We start from the raw sequence: 21,394 nt of genomic DNA, 5'->3' as shown, positions 1-21,394 counted from the left end.
TAACCAGATTCTTCAACTCCAGGCATTTTTAGTAACAAGGTTTTCTACACTTACACTTCATTTTACGACTTGAGATTGATTGCTTCCTACATTCCTTTCCAACTTCTCACTTTTAGGAATTGTTAACCTGTTTAGGAACACTGAAGCTCATTGACTCCCAGGGTTTGAAACCAGGCTCTATCACTTACACCTGTGGCCTTGAGCAATCGCGTACACTCTCTGTTTCAATTTCCTCATCTATAAAATAGATATAATTGTAGTACCCACATCATACATAGAGTTGCTTTGAGGACTACATTACCTCATGCTTAGAACTTTGCCTTACAATTAATTTGTAGTAGTTAGCATTTCTACCAGTGAAAAATTATAAAAAGTTTTAGAATATTAGCTCATAAGACATCCCTTCCTTATAGCTTTGTTTTTTGTTATTCTAGAAATAGCATACGGGGAAAAAAGGCCAAAGCAGCACCAGAGCAAGGCTTCCTCTTAGATGAGTGGGGCAATCTGTTGGAGTATTGTTGCCCTCATTTTTCCTGATTTGACCTCTTTTTTTTTTTTCTTTTTCCCTCCTGTTAGTTTCTAAGCTCCTCAAGGAAAGATGTTTTACTTATTTATACATTTACTGTACCAATTTCATAAATAACAAAGAATTAAGTTGAAATCATCATTTCATAGACTAGTATCTGGAAAGAAGTGTCCTTTGAAATGACACAAAGGAAGATCTCTAGTGCTTTATTTGTGAAGGTAAAAAAAAAATTGTTTTTTCTTAGCAAGAACAATGAATTACTTTTGTGAAAATGTCTCATCAAGCATAAATATCCATATTCATGCATTCATTCAATACACTTATTGTATGTCTACTGCATGGCAGACAATATTCTAATTCCTAAAGACATTAGTGACTGAAACAGAAAATATCACTGGCCACTTGGTGCCAACATTTTAGTGGGTAGAGACAGACAAAAAGTAAGCAAAAACTAATGCTTAAATGCTAGATATATATGCTATAGAATTCTATAGGAAAGAAATTAAGTGGTTTAGAAACGTAGGGAGATGGCTATTTTGTATGTGGAGGTTGAGCAGAAATTTGAAGGAATTTAAGAGAGTGCAAATGCCCCGGAATGAGAACAAATGTGGAGTGTTCAAGGAACTGCCCAAAGCAGCAGCTAGGAGGAGAGAAGAAAAATTGGGATCAGAATTGTGGGGCAGATTCCAGTTCATACAGGACTTAGTGTGGCATTGTAAGGACTTTGGATTTTATTATCAGTGAGTTGGAATTTATTGGGTAGGAGAATTAGATGATCTGGTTTAAGGTTTTAAAGGATCTAAATTTACCTAATTATTTTATTACAGCATCAATAAACACGGATTCTGAAATATGCTATGGGAAGAAATAAGCAATAATACTTGTATGGTTTGTTTTACTTTCTTCATACAGAAAAACTCACTTTCAGAGAAGTGGTGTCTCCTCAAGAGTTCAAACAAGGAGAGAATGCAGAAGTGATTTGCCGAGTCAGCAGTTCGCCTGCACCTGTTGTCAGCTGGTTGCATCATAATGAGGAAGTCACCACTATTTCCGACAGTTAGTATTTTGGTAACTCTCTAAGTTATATGTTCTAAAAATATTGCAATTTTTTAAAAGACTGAATCTACCTAAGTAAATATAGCAATTAGATTGTTTGACCCTAAGCCTCAAACAACTGTTTTTTGAGAACCTCAGAGCTCTAAACTAGAGGTTGGCAAACTATGGCCCTCAGGCTAAATTCAGCTCCTGTGCTGTTTTTTTAAGGTGTTATGAAAATTCGGCCAAACCCAATTGTTACATATTGTCTATGGCTACTTTGGGAACAAAGCTGAACAGCTGTGACACAGATGGTTTGTCCTACAAAGCCTACAATAGTTATTTTCTGAAGATTACAGAAAAAGTTTGCTGACTCCTGCTCTAGATCAAGAAAAAATTATATACAAACAGTTCAAGGATACTAAACAAATAAAGGAATCAATCCTGATCTATTGAAATTCTACATATTATAGTTCAAACAATCCCATGGGCTTATTATGTGTAAACTTATAATAATATCTATGTGAATCCTATTTATTTTTCTGTCACTGTTCTTTCAAAGATACCTACATATTCTAAATATTATAAGATGAATATGGATAATAGAAAGAAGAGTACATTCATTTCAATTGTCTTCATGATTTTGATTCAGACTGAGCTGAAATTCCAGAATAAAATGACATCTGAAATTGATGCATGATTTGCTTACATTATGCTACTTTATCATTGTGAATTGGGAGCATTTTCGATTTAGAATATTTTTCATTGCACTTACATTGCAGAGAGGTACAAAATAATTGAATCTTTTAAAATACTTTCTATCTTGGATGATTTTGTTTTGTGTTTCTAAGAGATAAAACTTCTACAACATAAAGGAGAGAAGGCAGAGGGTTTCTGTTTTTGAATATATACAGAGAAAGTATCATGATGATGATAGTAATTTTTTTTTAATTTTGAGAGAATTTTTCTGGACTTGGCATTTTCACTGCTTGTCAGTTATTTACTAAAACCCTCTTTTCTATTATAGTAAGTTAATGAGATATAATACTTTATTTCCTCTTACTTTATTTTCAGAAAACTGCTTTAGGTTTTACTAATAAATTTCATGAGTAAATTGTACAGTATATTTTCTGCTTTCTTCCCCTCAATAATAAAGAAAAGGCAATTCTTTCATAGCAGTTAAATGACAATGTCTAAACATTTTCAGATTACCTACATCTTAGGCTTCAAGTGTACATCTGGTTTACTGTAAACCATAATTACAAGATGGTTTTGAAATGAGTTTTATTTTAAAAGACAGTTAAATCGATGCTGACTGTAGGCCTTTGGGCAGAGAGTGTGTGCAGCAGGCACTGGCAAGGTCTTGACTGAATGGGCCCAGGGCACCAATCAGCATCTCCATCTTCCCTGAGCAGATGATCCCTCCAGTTAAGTAGCCAGATGGAATTCAAGCCTAAAGACAGTTCATTCATTGGCATCCATGGACACTGGAGGTTGCCCTATAATATCTACTTTTTGTAATTTATTTGGGGATAAAATCTAATGATTAATTGTCTGAAAAAAAAAAAAGACAGTTAAATCCTCAAAGCAAAGATTGATGGTCAAGTACAGTGCTGATGGAGGAGTGACGCTTCTATGCTACAGCTTACACATTTTTCCCAGTACCCAAGGATGAAATGCTGTGAAGTTGGAATTCCATTACGGCTCTACTCTTTCCTTGTCCCTAAAGCTTCAAACAACTTTTCTAACTGCTCTGTATCTAATTCGGATTCTTCATCTGTAAACAGTAAATTATTATATGCATTTTGAACAACGGTTTGAGTTTTAAGTAAGATAGGCTTATAAATATTTGTTAACTGAATGAATAAAATATTTGACTCTATATCAGATTCTCAATAAATAACATTTATTTTTCTTGTTCCTTCTCATTGAGCTTTTAATTCTTGGGAATCAGTTAAACATAGGAACTTAACGCTGAGTTGCAGGGAAGACAAAATCGATTTTTTTAAAAAGGACGTAAAATTTGTTCTGACTTTGGGATGTAAAGGATGTAGGGGAATTGTGAAGATGAACAAACTTTTCTAACCTTTTAATATTTGAGAAACTTGCCACATACTTCATTATCAAACACTTTTTACATTCATAACAGATTTATAAGAAGTAATATTCTTCAGATTTTTATACTTTATGTGATCCTTTTATTAAAACTAATGAAATAAGATTAGGTTTACAACCATGAAAGGAACATATATGGGGATTTAGAATAATGCAGTGTGTACAGATAACTTTCTGAAGCCTTAGTGTGGCATAGGAATAAAGTTTAAAGTCTCCATACGAAACAATGAAGGTTTGAAAATGTCCATCTTATTAACCATACTTTTGGTAGCAGCTGTGTGACAAATATGCATTATTAATGTTCCCACAGACTACTCAAAGTGGAGGTTTACCATGTTGTTTGTTGAAAGGAAATCCATATGCTAAAGAATCCAAGTATTTAGGGAGTAAAGGTGACATTTTGTTATAAAAGTTGAATATCCTGACTTTTAGTCTCAACCCTGATGGAAGGATATGCTATTGCAGTTGCCATTCTACCTCAGCCATTTTTAAAGTTATCTCTGAAACTTCCTAAATGTTTTGAGCATTTTCTAATGAAGTACCCTTTAGGCATCAAAAAACTATGGGTAAAATCATCTTGTTCAATAAAATTTGTATGAAATCTACTTCCAGTATAAAAAGTCATTCAACAGTTATTGAACACTTAGTATATTTCATCTAGTGTACTAGAAGGTGGCGATTCATGGTTTAAACGATGAACAAGTCCACTACCCTCAACATATTAATAATCTAGTGGAAAAATCAATCAATGAAAGCCATGTATATTGAGGTATATTATAAGGAAAGTGCAGTGATAGAAGATGATAAAGAAAGAGCACCTGAACTAGTTAGGGCAGAGGAGAGTGTTCAAGGTGCCTGCTGAGAGAGAAAAGCAACCCTTAAAAATGAAAAGGGATTAGCCAACTAGAGAATGGTGGGGACTTTTCAAGAGGAGAGGACACCATATGCAATGGCCCAGAGGTGAAAGCATAAGTGACACATTTCAGAAACTGAATTAAGTTCATTATAACTAGAATTTATGAATAAGTACAACTAGAACACTTACAATAACTAGGATTTGTAAATAAAGATTAATAAGAAAGGAAACTGGAAACGAAGGTTGAGCCAAGTCAATATGGCCTTGACGTCTCTATTGAGAAGTTTAGAATCTATCCAAAGGTGACATCACTAAAGGGTTTTAATTAAGGCAGTGACATGACCTAATATTTATTGAGAAGGATATCAGTGCTTCAGTGAGAATTAATTGGATGAGAGTCAAGGCCAAGCTCCAGGCAATGAGAACAGTTCAAATCCAAATGAAATAATTGCTGAGGGAAAAGTAGATTCTAGACTAAGAAATGATAAAGGGAGAAGTGATAGGATATGGGTTTGATTGGACATGCACACTAAGAGAGATGGAGAAGTCAAAGATGACTCAAGGAATTTGCCTTGGGCAACTAGCTCAATGTAAAGACCTGTGAAGGCAGAACTGGAGAGTACCGTATGAGAAATTTCAGGTGGAGCTAGTGAGCCAAATTTTAAACATGCTGAGATTGAAGTATTTACAACCCTTCTAAGTTCATACATCTGGTTGACTCTTGCACAATTCTGGAATCACAGGAATCATCTGGTCTGAAGAAAAATTGTGAATCATCAAAATATAGGTTGAAGGCATAGGAGTAGATGAAGCAAACCATTCAGTGGCTGTGGAATGAGAAGAAGAGGGGACTTTTAAAAAATAACCTGCTTAAAGAAACATAATGCTTAAAGAAACATAAAGCAGACACCTTATTGTGTATTATTTGATTTCATTTATTTTCTTACTGCAATAATGAAAATGTGGATGTCTGTAAAACTGAGATAAATAGATCATCTCTAATAGTTAAATAGTTCCAATATCCATAGTTATGTGTGATTGATTGAAGCAGTGCTTTCTTCAAATGCTTTTTGTAAATACATATTAATAATGCTCTTTGGTTTGAGAGTTTGCTAACATCATTCCATGGACTTTACACGTATACTTAGAATTTTTAGTTGAGGATGATACATATTTTAGTGAGTTAGAAAATATAATATTACAATGATTTAGTTATGACTCATTGCATCCCTCTCTAAATTTGAACTTTTTAATTCATACAGGTGACCCATGAAAAACACAGGGGTTAGGGTGCCGACTTGACATGCAGTCAAAAATTCAAGTATAATTTATAGTTGGTCCTCCTTATCTGAGATTCCTTCATATCTGTGATTCAGTTCTGCATCCTCAGATTCAGTCAACTTCGGATTGTGTAGTACTGTATTTACTATTGAAAAAGATTCCCATATAAGTGGATCTGCACAGTTCAAACCTGTGTTGTTCAAGGGTCAACTGTAATTGCTGCTCATTCTAATTTCCAGCAACACACTTGAATAGAGTTTTTTTACATTTACTTTGAAATATCATGCATTTTTAAGAGTTCTGAGTTATTCCAGGACTTATTATAAGTTATATTTCTTGCAGATTGCCTTTATTTCTCTCCAGCCTCTTCTTTGGTGAGAAAATTTACCAGGGGAAAGCATCTGCATAAACATTTTTGTATCTCTTCTTAGGGTCACCCAAAAGGTGAAATAAATATTTTGGGAAAGTTTATACTTCCTGGGCTGAAAATTATGTATCTGTAGACTTGTAACTGGTATTTTCTTTCTGAGGTAGCCTCAGAATCTACACATTTCCATTCCTTATTAACTATCTCTTAGACAATCAGTAACCACATGCTCACCTATTTTAATGACCTTCTATAGTCTGATAACTTCCTTATTTGTATTTAAAACCCAAACTTCTACTTTGACTTAAGGAATTGCTGTGAAAAATGAACCCCAAATACGAATGGCTTAATGTCATAGCAATTTATTTCTCACTCACGCAAAGTCCAATTGGCAGCAGGGGGAGAGGCAGGATTCTACCCTTCCATCCTTTCAGTGATCCAGGTTGAGGGAGGCTGGACCATTTTCTCATGTGGCTTCTGTGTTTGCCCTAATACCTCTATTAAGCCAGCAAATAGGGGAAGAGCAATAAATACTGGAACAGTCCCCAAAAGTAGCTTTAACAGTAGATATCCAGAGGTGGGTACCTTAAATTAATGACATTTCTACCTTACCAAAAGTCCCAAAGGGGTCAAGGATGTTTTCTCTTATTCATCAATGTATCCAAATACAGTACCTAGCAAACAGATGATGTTCGATGATATCTATGGATGAATTGATTAATGAAATTTAGGATATTACATTTATAACATGTATCAAAACAACTGGATATGAGAACATTCTTTACTTGATAGGAAGGGGAAAGGTGTTAAGACTGCAAAGACTGCAACAAAATTGTGATGATTAAAAACTGAGCCAGGCATTATGGAAAATACTGTCAGGCTGAGATGCTACTTAGGCTAGCCAGGTTATTTTCAACAATCAGCTAATGCATGCCCTATAACAGCTTAGTTTTGTATTTATGCATGTGCATATACTCACACATAAAATGGAATCTATGTAAAATTAATGAAGTCTAATCTGTTCCTTCCTAAAATGGATTATCTTGCATTTAGAAAAATAATTTTTCAAATAAATCTGAGATATGACGATTTTATATGCCCTCTACATGACTTGAATATTATTATATATTTTAGCTGCCTTCTCAGGGTATGTGCAATTATTAGTTTAATTATTGTGTGAGGAAGGATATTCAATCAATTTTCTAACCCTTTTCCTTACCCAAGTTGCTACATATTTACAGTCAAAACGTCTTTGTGTCTGCTATATTTGATCTCTCAGCTTTGTTCTTTTGTGTATCATTTCTGCGTTCAAAGCACCAAAGGCAAAATAATAGCCTAACCATTTTATGTAGAAATAAAGTCTTGAATGTATTTTTTTTTTTTTTTTTTTTTGCGGTACGCGGGCCTCTCACTGTTGTGGCCTCTCCCATTGTGGAGCACAGGCTCCGGACGCTCAGACTCAGCGGCCATGGCTCACGGGCCCAGCCGCTCTGCGGCATGTGGGATCCTCCCAGACCGGGGCGCGAACCCGTGTCCCCTGCATCGGCTGGTGGACTCTCAACCACTGTGCCACCAGGGAAGGCCTTGAATGTATTTTTGAAAAAAATGTGTAACCAGGCAGTGTAGAGTGGAAAAATTGAAGTCATGAAATTATATTTTACTTTCAAATTTAAATTTGTTGATGAAAAGTTTGATAGTGTCAGACAAGTTCCATATTTTAACACTTAGCAATTTAAAGCATGCTGGACTCTGCCTTCAATTACTGATATCATTTCCTCCCCTTTGCTTACCTTACAGATCGGTTTGCTATCTTAGCCAACAGTAATCTGCAGATTCTTAACATCAATAAAAGTGATGAAGGTATATACAGGTGTGAAGGAAGAGTGGAGGCTAGGGGAGAAATTGACTTCCGTGATATCATCGTTATTGTTAATGGTAAGCAGATAATAATTAGTATGTATCTTTGTGTTGCATTTAGCAATATGTTTATTAAAAGGGCAACCATGTAAACTCAGCACTCAAGACTTCCCTAATGAACCTCTTCTATACCTAGAGGAAATCTCCTCAGCTCTAGGGTAGAATCTGTTACATTGTATTACAGCCTCAAGGGCAGGATCTGTGACTTATTTAACATTGTCATCCTCCTTTACAAAGAGTCTATAAGGGAGTAGTTGCCTTTTTCTGGCTTTGTAGTTGTTGAAAGTATGTCAAATGAAATACAGTAAAGTATGATACTAGATTTTACTTTTAAATTACATTAATTACTTGCTTCAACTAATTAACAGTATTTGCAAGTTTTACCAAATTAAATAATTGAATACATGGTTACCCTTTGAAATATTAATGGACGTTATTAGCTAAGTTTATGACATCAAGATGACATCTCTTCCTCCAAATTTGGCTACTTTACTCTATTGCATGGCTGGGTTAACATGACATTCTGTGAGGCAGAAGATAGATTAATGTTATCCTAGTTATCTCCACTTTCGTAATCTAATGTGTCACCAAGATGCGCACTGTATTTCTTTGACATCTATCAAATATACTCTATTTTCCCTACCATGCCTTCCATGAGTGCTGCCCTTTCCAATTCTTTTTTGTATTTTTCTTGTGTGGCTGTAAGTTGTTTGTTTTCTCTACTCTCAATTTCACAATTCCAACTTTCTGTCCTATCAACCTTTCAACACTTAAAATTGTCAGTGTTTCCCATTACCTTCAAGACAAAATAAAAACCACTCTTCGTGGTATAGGAAGTCTTTTATGATCATCAGCTACCTTCTCTAACCATCTGCTCATAGGTAGCCCGTGCTTCAGCCATATGGAAATACTAGTAGTAACACTACACAAATGCACTTTGACTTTTTTTTCTATTTTAAAATAAATTAGAAATAACCATAATCACAGGATTCTAGAAGCAGAATGTAATTTGTTCTTTCTGGAATAGACAAAATATGAATTTAAAGAGTTAGCCATGAGTTTTCTATCACTTAGGGCTGGGAAGGGGAAACATAAATCAGTATCTTCTTCCATATCCTATGCACCTCCCACCATGATCTATCTCTCCAGTTTCTTGAAGAGACTGGAGAACAACACCAGGAATAGCATATAGATCTAAATGAGTTATTTGTTTTTTCCTTTCCTGGAGTGAAGGTATTTTAACCACAAAATTCATGCTGAAAGGTAAAGAGAATATTAAATCACTGAGATTTTTTTCTCTCCTTCTCTAAGTCTATAATTAATTGAGATGTATGGATAACATAATGGAATAGATCAGATGGTTATTAGGCAGGTGGGTAGAAACTGCACATGCTCATGGGTGAGTCCAAAGTGCCAGGCCTTCTGAGAGAAGACTTTGAGAGCCTTTTTTTGGTGTGCAGAATCTGGTATTTATCGAGTGCTATCGTTGATGGAAGTTTTGGCCTTCAGCCCAAGAGGAAGATTTCAGTGCATGAAGAATAGGTTTAAATATGGAGATAAGTACTATGTTTGTAACTGTATCTATATATCTATTTTTATATCTATAAGTATTTCTAATATCTTTCCCTCTTTATTATGTACAATAAACAAAGGTAACTTACAGTGGCTATTTAGTTTCTTCAGTATTGACTTAACCATCTACTGTCCTTTGTTTCCGAAAGAATCTAAGGTAGGAAATATACGTGTATTTTGTCACGGGCAAGACCTTGTGCTCAGTATGCTCTTATGAAAATGTGGGTTATAATATTAGTTAATAATATAAAGTTTTTTAGAAAGGACTAAGTTTATAGGAAGCAGTATATAAATATGTACTATGCTGTATGTTATATATGTATGTATATGTAAAATTATGCATATATTTTTACACTAAAACATTAATTTGAGTCTGATGTGAAAAAGGGAATGTCATCTGGCAGGTGTAGCATATTTAGCCTTTATTATCCATTCTGCTATTGTAATTTCTACTTTAATATAGTTATAACATGTTCTAATCTATCTCCACACTAGATTATCTGTGAGTGTTTAAATGTGATTACATTTTTCTTGAAGGATTATTTGGGTATGAGTGGGTTCAATTAACAAAGTTTGAATCTTCAAGTCTATCATGATCTGCATTCAATCTGGAATATTTATTTCTATGTCTATACTTATTATTTTGGGGTTCATAAGGAGATAAACACTGGAATGTGTTCTTTGTGCAACTCACATCAATCATGTATGTAATATCCTGTTGTGACTGCATCACACTGGCCTCCAAAGCAAACCATCCTCCTTCCACTCCCACTTTTCCTCTAACAGAATCAATTATATGTCCTAATCTGACCTTCTTTACTAGAACACTGCTTTATCTCCATTTCTTCTTATTAGTCACATTTCCCTGTTATGGTCACAAACTCCCATATCTTAGAATTCCTGGAACCAATTTCTTCAAAGTAACAGTGTTCACAAAATCAACCTTCGATTTATTCGCCTTTCTGGATGATGCATTTGGACCCTGTCAAGGGAATGCATTGACTAATGCCACCAGACAGCTGTGCTTTTCTCTCACATTTTGCCTTTACTTCAGTCAGAAAAATCATTCTCTCCAGTCTTATTGACTCTTGCCCTGCTTACCTACTCCTTTTAAATCTTGAGCCCTCTCTAAAAGTATCCTTTATTATTTACCTCCTACAAAACCTCTTGCAGACGTTCAATGAAAACTTTGAGGTTGCAAAAATTAATAATAAAATAAAAGCACCAACTTTATCCACATTATCTTATTTTTCTTCAGTTACAATATTTGACTTATTACATGCTTTTCTCCCCAGTTTATAATGCATACCTCTCTCTTATTTGATACTAATTTTTATTCTTGCTAATTTGGACTTTATCATGGACCTTTTTCAACCCCTTTCATCTCTAAGTATATTGAAGTCCCAACCAAATACTCCATTCAAATGTTTCTTCACATTCACTGCTTTCTTGCCAAGTCCTGCCTCTGGAAGAAGCTCTTCTTTTTTCCATTGTTTGCTCTTTGCAACTTTTCCCTCACATTTCCTTTCTTCCAATGCATAGTCTATTTTTTCAACAATTAGTTAAAAGGTATCCTTGCTAGTTTATAGTACCAGCCATACCAAATATTAAGGATCTTTTTTTCCCTTAACTCCCTTTATGAATTTATTACGATATTTCTCAATGCCTGTGTATAGTTTTTCACAAATCTTTATCCCCCCTCCCTTTAAGAGGTTATACATCACTGCTCATTGCCATGTGAAGTGTGGTGCTTCCAGTGGAAGGATTTTGCATCTCCACCCAATTGATGATATGACTTGCTCTGGCCATTGGCATATAAGCAAGCATGATATACACTATGGATGAAATTAAGCTTCAAGAAGAATCACATATTACTTCTCTTGTACTTTCCTTCTGCCATGAAACTAGCATGACCCTAACAGAGACTTCTCCTTTACCTTGGGCATCATGGAGAAGACACGTGGAGCAGAGTCACAGCTGATCTGCAGGTGCAAACACATAACATAAATAAGAAGTAAAACACATTTTTAAGCCCTGAGATTTTAGAGTTATTTGTTATCACAGAAAAGCAGACAAATTCAATGCCAGTGGCTTTTTCTTACTTAAGGAATTTAAATGCTGTCTGACTTAGGAATACATTTGAAATTACTTCCCTGAGTGTGCCTCAGACATCTTATAATCCCACTTTCCCCTGACGGTGATCATTTCTTACAAATTTTTTAATTCCCTTATCAATATATTGGGAATTCAACTGAATGAATATTTTTGACTATAGTTTTGATGTTATTTTGTCTTGCACTTATATATTTATTCAGCAGATAAATGAGAAGTGCTGGCTATATTTTTCATACTTTGTTAGGCTCAGAATACTAACAGATCTAATAGCATTGTATCCCTCAAGGCACTTACAGTTTTATCTCAAACACTTAAAATAATCAACTTTCCTAAAGTCCCTGATTGTTTATGGTGCTGCTGAATACAAAAGCATATAGTAAAAGCATTTTTTATAGATATTTACAGTCTCTTTTATAATAATAAGGGGAACCTAATGTAGCACAAGAAGAGACTTGGTATTTGGGATAAATCTATTGATGAAAAAGTATTATTTTGTAGAACAAAGAGGGGAAATTATTGTAGACAGATAAAATAGCGTCTGCAAAAGCAAAAACAGTGTAGGATGTGAGAAAAGATCTAATACCTTAACTGTTACAGGAATATGAAAGTTTTAGGGAGGGAGTGATGGTGATGTTAGCCAGTTGGTTTGGGGATTAGGTGGAGATGTAGCTGCAAAGCAGGAGGGGCCAGATAATGTGGGGCTATGGACTTTCTTCTAAGAGACAAAGATGAGCTGCCATTTAGGAGCAGGGTACCTGAGAGAGAGAGAAGGATGGAGGCAGGGAGAAGAAATGAGTTCAAGTCAGAGATAAGTAGGGTCTGTGCTGAAAGACAAAGAAATGAAGAGGAAGGTATATAATCAGATAGTGTTTGAAACAAAGTCGTCGTGTTTACAAGTGTGTCACAGAGGCAAGAGCAATAAAGGCTTAATTTCAAGACTTCTAATGTGGGTTCTAGGCTTCCAAAGTAGTAAATGCAAGCAGAAGTGATCAATAAGTAGTGAACTGAAATATATCTGGTGAATTTGGCAATTATGAGTTTACAAGAGACAGCATGGTGAACAATATCATTTGCATGGATGGGTAACATTCAGACTGCAATGACTTAAAGAATAAATTTGCATGTACATTAACTGAATAAGAAAAGTATTGAAGGTACAGCACCTATTACCTCAGCTTGTTGGAACCAGCTATTAAATGGGAAACATTAAAAAGTTGAATGAGGGGCTTCCCTGGTGGCGCAGTGGTTGAGAGTCCACCTGTCGATGCAGGGGACGCGGGTTCCAGCCCCGGTCTGGGAGGATCCCACATGCCGCGGAGCGGCTGGGCCTGTGAGCCATGGCCGCTGAGCCTGCGTGTCTGGAGCCTGTGCTCCGCAGCGGGAGAGGCCACATCAGTGAGAGGCCCACATACCGCAAAACAAACAAACAAACAAAAAAACGTTTAATGAGGACCAGAGGAAGTGACTGGAGTGTTAGGACATTTGTAAGGAAGATATTCCTTGAACATAAAGAGGATATATTTTATGCTGAGCCTGGAGGAAATGAATCAAAAATGGGTGAGAATGTGGGTTAATTTACAGGTAGGTCTGGTTGATAATTTGAGAGAAATCTTGCCCCATGACTTCAGTATTCTGTTTCTAATCACTGACTTCACTCATCTACCAAACATTGATGTACTACTGGTATTTTCCCAATATTTTTCAACACATGTATATGTGTTCATACCTGCTTTTTACTGGATCTTAGGTAAGTTTTCCAAATGCCTAAAACCTTTCTTTTCATTAACTTCCCATTGGCTACATTGATTTTATTATTATACCTTATTACATTTTTATTAACTTGCTGAATTTGCTGGCCATCTTTTCTATACATTTCTGAACTCTTTTTACTAGATAATTGACTACACACACACACACACACACACACACACACACACACACACACTTATACACAAATCATGGGTAAATTTTTAAAAAGAGGATCAAAATTACTTCTCTTGCTTTAACCCATGCCCATCCTGCATCAGATTCCTAGCCCTTAGTTAAATAAAATGCTCTCCCAAACTACTCAAAAAATGATGAAAAGACCTGGAAATAACTTTTAAATTAAAAAATACAGCCAATAGAGTGTGTTTTTTTTTTGTTTTGTTTTGTTTTGTTTTTGCGGTACGCGGGCCTCTCACTGTTGTGGCCTCTCCCGTTGCGGAGCACAGGCTCCGGACGCGCAGGCTCAGTGGCCATGGCTCACGGGCCCAGCCGTTCCGCGGCATGTGGGATCCTCCCGGACCAGGACATGAACCCACGTCCCCTGCATCGGCAGGCAGACTCTCAACCACTGCGCCACCAGGGAAGCCCTAGAGTGTTATTTTTGTAAAATGTTCTTTTAAAGTATAATGATTCATTATTTTCTGAATCTTTTGTAAATTTGTGAAGAATGATCCACTAACTGCTGGCTCAGACTTGGGATAATGGAAGCAGGGACAATTGAGAATAGATGAAAAACACCTAGAAGTATAATTTTAAAGCATTTGCGTCTTTAGTTTTCCTTCGAACATTAAAATCAACAGTTGATGACAATGGCCAGAGATATTTTTGCAAGTAGGTATCTCAATGTATACCTCTATTCCCTCAGACAGTGTATTTTATATTCCTAACTATTTCTAACCAGTTCTTAAAGTTAAGAAAATTAGGAGAAAATACTTTTCTTTTTATTAAAAATGAAAAGTCAGACTTTTTCTCTTTAACTTTTATGCAATGTTATATAATGTAAAACATATATACAAACATAAAAGACAGTAAACCAACCTCTTGTATATCAGTAATATAATTGACTCAAACATGCAGAGAGATATTTTAAGTCAGTTTAATGACTGCAAGTTATGAGAGGATTGGTAATTTATAACAATATTATATAATATATAATTCACCGAAAGGTCAAAAAGTAAGCATTTATCAAAACCAGAATATTTTCTAATTTGATAAAACATTTTTCTTCCTAATTATCCCACTTAATTTCAAAGATTAGCAATCTGGGAATACAAGGAAAGAAAAAATATATTTTTTTCTCCTTAATACTTATCCAATCATTATTTTAGAATTTTTAGATAATAGAAAATTAGGTAGATTGATAGATAACCTACAAATATCTAGGCATGTCTTTGTCTTCTCAGCACCAACAATTAGTTGGTGTGAACAGTTAATATAGCTTCTTACCTTTTCTTCTATCTTTATTTCTCTTCTGCCCAGAGTTTCCTGAGTACACTTAAAGTGGAACAATGTCATATTTGAAAGCCTATAGAGAAGTATGTATTTATTTTACAACATATTATTTTTAATCCCCAATTAAAAGAGAAGGCAGAATTTTCTCATTGTTTGAATCAGAACCCTACTCTGAACTCACCTATCTTCTGAATGGCACCTCTTGGTCATGTAGGAATTGTTCCTTTTTATTTTTTCTCTAACATTTGGTCAATAAATACAGAAGTGAATCCTATCATTTGTAAAATAATAACACTATCTGAACAACAATACCAACGACAACAACAAAACTTCAAGAAATCTGTAGAGGGCCAGGAGATATTGTAATAATGAAAATTTTTTAAATTCCATGGAATCAAACAGTAACTAAAAGTTACTACCAACCTACCACCTGACATTGTGGAAATGATTGACCTTCAGTACAATTAATGTCTAAATTACTTTGGAGAGACATGCTCTGGATACTTACACTTTTACAAAAATCATAGAATATGATGCAAATAAATAATAAAGTCAAGAGTAACTTTAGTAACGTTAGTTACCCTTTAGTGCAGCCCATTTTGAAAAACAAACGTCTTGAATGGTTCTCTTGCTCTTTTGGTCGGCCACACTCTCACTGTCCTTTATTCCCTATTTTCTGATCAGTATGGCCAGAGTTTTATCAGTTATATTGGTCTCTCAAAGAAACAGATTTAGTTTTTTTTTAATTTTACTTGTTTATATTTTATCAATTTCCAGTCTGATCTTTATTGTTTTATCTTATCTGTGATTTAACTTGATCTTCTTTTTATGTTTTTTTAAATTTAAACCTCAAGGCACTGATTTGAATCCTTTCTTCTCTCCTAATGAATACATTTGATGCTCAAGAATCCGCTATATGTACTGCTTTAATTTCCTTCCACAACTTTCAACATGTTGTGAACACTTTGCCATTCAGTTCAAAACATTTGTAATTTCCCTTTTATTATTTGTCCTATAGGTTATTTAGAATTGTGTTATTTAGTTTCCAAATATTATACATGGGGATTTTTCAAATACTATTCTGTCATAATTTCTAATTTGGTTCTAATGTTATCGAAAAGACACTTTTTGGATTTAGATCTTTTCAAATGTATTTGCTGTACAGTAGAACAGAAAGTGTAATCTGCTGGCTTGGTTGGAGTTTTGGTAACCATCAGTAGTTAGGGTCAATTGATAATGTTGATCTAGTCTTTTCTATCCTTTTTTAACTTCTTGTCTACTTGCTCAATAAGTTATTAAGAGGAGGCTGTTTACTCTCTAATGAAAGTTTATAGATTTGTCTATTTTTCCTTGTAATTATAGCAGTTTCTGCTTCATGAGTTTGGAAGCTCTGTTACTATATGCATAGAAGTTTAGAATTATATCCTCTTGACTTCTTTTTTAATAAGAAGTGATCCTGTTTATCCTTGGTAATATTCTTTGCTCTGAAACCTACTTTGATATCAGTAAAACTAACCACCTGTCTTTTAATTAGCATTTCCATGGCATATGTTTTTCCTTCCTTTTAATCTTAACCTTAACCTAATTGTTTCTCAAGGACAGTATACAGTTGGGTCTATTTCTTTTTTTGTATTAATTCTAACAGTCCCTGCCTTTGTACTGGAATGTTTACACAATTTATATTAAATATCTTATTGATTTAGTTGGATTTAAGTCTTGCTATTCTTCTTCTATTTTTCTTATCTGTTTTTTGTTCCCTTTTTCTTCTATTTCTGCCTTATTTAGATTTCAGAGTATTTTTAATCCATCATTAATTTTCTATTTTGGCTCATTAGTTATAGTTTATTGTTCTGTTATTTTAGCAGTTGATTTTCACAGTCATTTTTCAAGTGATATGATACTATTTCACATATTGAATAATAATACCCTCTTCTAGCCCTTGTGCTGTTGTCATCAGATTTTTTTATATCAAATCATGTATTAGTTTTCTATTTCTGTGGTAACAAATTACTACAGATTCAGTTGCTTGAAGCAATGCAACTTTATTATTTTCCAGTTTCTGTAAGTCAGAAATCCAAGTAGACTCATCTGGGATCTGCTCAGGGTATTAAAAAATATAATAATACTATAATTAGTTTTGCAATTTTTATAAAATCAAGGTGGTGGAAGGATTGTGTTCCTTGCTGCAGGCTCTTGGGAAGAAGCTATTCTAAATATCATTTAGGTTGTCGGCAAAATTCACCCTCTTTCCACTGTGGGATGGAGGTTCTCTTTCCTTGCTGTCTGTCACCTGGAGGGGCTGTGCTTAGCTTTCAGAGGCTTTCCCCTGGGTTCTTCCTCCAGTGCCAAAAACAGTGCCTTAAAAGCCTTCTCAGACCTGGAATATTTCTGACTTCCCTTCTGCTGCATCTCCTGACTTCCTCTTCCAGCTGGAGTTCTCTTTGTTTTAGGGCTCATTGATTGAATAATATAGGATACTCTTCCATTTCAACGTCTAGGATCTTAATTATATCTGCAAAGTCCCTTTGCCCTGTAACTTAATGTATTCATAGATGGCTAAGCTTAGGGCACTGACATCTTTGCAGAGGAAGGGGCATTATTCTGCCTACCATATCTTCATACTATATGTTTCTTGTTGTTGCTGTTGTTGTTTTCTGCTTTAAATCAATTAGCTCTTAACATGGCTTAATTAATAAATAAAACAAGGCTTTTACATCTATCTACATAGTTACCATTTCCACAGCGCTTTATTTCTTTATGCATATCAAGATTTCCAACTGGTGTCTGTTCCCAAATGCCTGAATGACTTCTTTTAGCATTTCTTACAGTGAAGGTCTGCTGGAGATCATTAACTTCACCTACTGAATGTATAAGAAAATGTTTATTTCACCTTCATATTTGAAATGAATGTTTGCTGGCTATAGAATTCTAAATTAACAATATTTTAAATTTCAGTAAATTAAAAATTCTGAGCCATTATTATTGACCTGTGTGATTTCAGATCAAAAGTTTGTTCTCATTCTTATTTTGTGCTCTGTACATAAAGTGTACCACCCACTTGGTCCTTGCAGATTCTTTTGTTTTTGTTTTTTGCGGTACGCGGGCCTCTCACTGTTGTGGCCTCTCCCGTTGCGGAGCACAGGCTCCAGATGCGCAGGCTCAGCGGCCATGGCTCACGGGCCCAGCCGCTCTGCGGCATGTGGGATTTTCCCGGACCGGGGCACGAACCCGTGTCCCCTGAATCGGCAGGCGGACTCTCAACCACTGTGCCACCAGGGAAGCCCCTTGCAGATTCTTGAATGTTCTTTATAACTTGTTTTAAGCAATTTGGATACAATATACCTTGGTGTAATTTTCTTCATTCTGGTACTTGGGTTTTCTTGACAAACTTGAGTTATACTTTTTACCAAATTTGGAAGTGTTTTGGTCATTAGTTCTTCATATATTGTTTTTTTGTCCCACACTCCTGTGAGACTCCAATTTCACATATTTGAGGCCACTTGAACTTATTCCACAGTTCCCGGATGTTCTGTTTTTTGTTTTGGGGGTTTTTTTTAGTTAGTTTTTTTTTTTTTTTTTCTTTCTGTATTACTTTTGGGATAGTTTCTATTGCTATATGTTCAAGTTCGTTAATCTTTTCTTCTGCAGTGTTTAATCTACTGTTAGTCCTATCTCATGTACATTTGATTTCAGACACTAGTTTTAATATGTACAAATTTATTTTTTAATTATCTTCTAAGTCTCTGACATGATCAATTTTTCTGTAGATTCTTGAACATATGCAGTTATAATAATTTGACGTTTTTGTCTAATTCTATCATCTGTGTCATTTCTGGGTCAGTTTTGGTTGACTATTTTTTCCTCCGTCATCATGTCTCATGTTTCCTGCTTCTTTGCATGTTTCCTGCATCTTTTCATATGCTTATTTCTCACTTGTATATCCTCTTGAGTGAAATGTCTCTTCATATCCTTCCCATGTTCTAATTGGATTTTTTCACTATTATAGTTCAACAGTCCTTTATAAATTCTATAAATGCATTTTTGCCTTCCAAACAGCCTCTTTAGTGATGTTTCTGTTTGTCTTTTGCACATTTTCTTACTGTTGAATTTAGATTATTTTATATATTTGAATACAATTCCTTGCTCAGATTTGTGATTTGTAGGTTCTTTTTCCCGACACTGTGGCTTATCTTTTCATTCTCTTAGTGTCATTCAGAAAGCAAGAAAAAATTTAATTTTGAAGTCCAATTATTAATCTTCTTCTTTTATGGACCATTCTTTTGGTACCATGTCTAAGACGTCTACACCTAACCCCAAGTTACAAAGACTTTTTTCTCAAGTTTCTTTTAAACTTTTTATACTTTCATGTTTTAAATTTAGGTCTTTGATCCATTTGGGGTTCATTTTTTGATGCTTCAATGATTTTAATAAAGCACAGTCAGCCAGTGAGACTGAGAATCCCCCTAAATGTTGCCTCCATAATCCACTCTAAAAAACTTCAGCCCAATACGGGGCAGTTCAATAATTAAAATTAGCCTTTTGGCTTTTTTTGTCTTCCAGAGTGGTAGTTTCTTATCTTCCTCACATGCATATAATGGGCCACTTTGTAGAAAACTTAGCAGGACTCTTGTCTCACGCATTATTATTATTTTTAATTGGTGTATAGTTGCTTTACAATGTTGTGTTAGTTTCTGCTGTACAACGAACTGAATCAGCTATATGTATACATATATCCCCTCCCTCTGGCACCTCTCCCCCATCCCACCAATCTAGGTCACCACAGAGCACTGAACTGAGCTCCCTGTGCTATGTAGCAGGCTCCCACTAGCTATCTGTTGTACACTTGGCAGTGTATATATGTCAATCCCAATCTCCCACTTCATCCCCCCGTTCCCCCCTTCCTGTATCCACATGTCCGTTCTCTGTGTCTGTGTCTCTATTCCTGCCCTGCAAATTGGTTCATCTGTACTATTTTTCTAGATTCCACATATATGTGTTAATATATGATTGGGGCTCATTTTTATGTAAGAAATGAGTTCTGTGCTTCAATTCACCTATTTGCATATAGATATCCAATTGTGGAAAAGCCATTGTTAGAAGACTATCCTTTCTCCATTGAATTGCCTTTGCACTTTGTAAAATAAAACTTTTAAAACATAGTTGGATTATAGGCATCTATTTCTGGACTCTTCCATTCCACTAATCTATGTTTCTATCTGTGTACCATTATCATACTGCCCTAATTATCATAAGTTTACATATACCTTAAAATCAAGTAGTATGATTTGTATGACTTTACTCTTCTTCTACAAAAACGTTTTGCAAAATCTAGTTTCTTTGCCTTCCATTTAAACTTTAGAACATGTCTGTCTACGAAACAATATACTGCTGAGATTTTCATTAGAATTCTATAGAGTCGATATCAGTTTTGGAAAATTTTATACTTTTTTTGTTGATTCTACAAATGCATGAACAAGGTATGTCTCTCCATTTATTAATGTATTTTGTTCTTTTGCTTCTTCATTTGACTTTTTGTAGTTTTCAGCATTCAGATCCCATACATGAGTTTTGTTTGATTAGTATCTAAGCATTATATTTTTGGAACTATTGATATGTTTTTTTAAAAAAAGAATTGGTTTCAGTTGTTTCTTGCAAGTATGTATATTGAAATATGATTTTTTGTGTATTTTTCTTATATTCTGTGACTGTACTGCATACATTTTTTAGTTCTAGGAATATTTTTGTAGATTCTTGGATTTTCAATGAAATCAATAGTGCATCTGCAACTTGTATGAAAGTTATTTATTCTTTTCCAATTGTATGCTTTTTATTTTTATCTCTTACTTAGGACTGCATTTGCCTTCCAGTATGATGTTAAATAGGAGGGTTGAGTGAGGACTTCCTTACTTGTTCCCAATTTTAGAAAAAAAGTATTCATTCTTTTACCTGAATGTTGCCTGTTAGCTGGAAATTTTTGGCAAGATATCTTTTATCAGGATAAAGAAGTCTTTTCCATTCATGGCTTGTGAAGGGTTTTTATCTTGAATGGATGTTGAATTTTGTCAAATGCTCTTTCAGCATCAATTAACATTATTGAATACTTTTTCTTCTTTAAACTGTTAATAAGTTGAATTATATTAATTGATTTTTCAGTATCATGCCAGTTTTACAATTCACAGAATAAACCCCACTTGACGGTGATGTATTTTTTTGTATGTGTATTGCAGAATTTTGTTTTCTAAAATTTCATTGAATACATTTGTGCTTACCTAAATGAATGATATTGGTTTGTGTAGTTTTCTTTTCCTGTACTATCTTTGGTTAAGTTATCCTTATAATGCTGGCCTCATAAAATGAGTCAAGAAATATTCCCTCCTCATGTTTTTTAAAA

General features: G+C 34.7%; 1 protein-coding gene across 1 annotated transcript in view; it reads left to right on the top strand.

The window, feature by feature from the left end:
• Positions 1 to 21,394, top strand: part of NCAM2 (neural cell adhesion molecule 2) — a 206,082-nt gene that overhangs the window by 4,595 nt on the left and 180,093 nt on the right. The window contains exons 3-4 of the mRNA XM_060010114.1: positions 1,439 to 1,582; positions 7,978 to 8,115. Coding sequence (XP_059866097.1) covers positions 1,439 to 1,582; positions 7,978 to 8,115 — 282 coding nt within the window. The remainder of the gene's footprint in view (positions 1 to 1,438; positions 1,583 to 7,977; positions 8,116 to 21,394) is intronic.

The sequence above is a fragment of the Delphinus delphis genome, chromosome 4 (assembly GCF_949987515.2).
Source record: "Delphinus delphis chromosome 4, mDelDel1.2, whole genome shotgun sequence".
In the NCBI taxonomy this organism is placed as follows: Eukaryota; Metazoa; Chordata; class Mammalia; order Artiodactyla; family Delphinidae; genus Delphinus; species Delphinus delphis.
The sequence above is the reverse complement of the archived record's forward strand: the minus strand, read 5'-3'. Positions and strand labels throughout refer to the sequence as shown.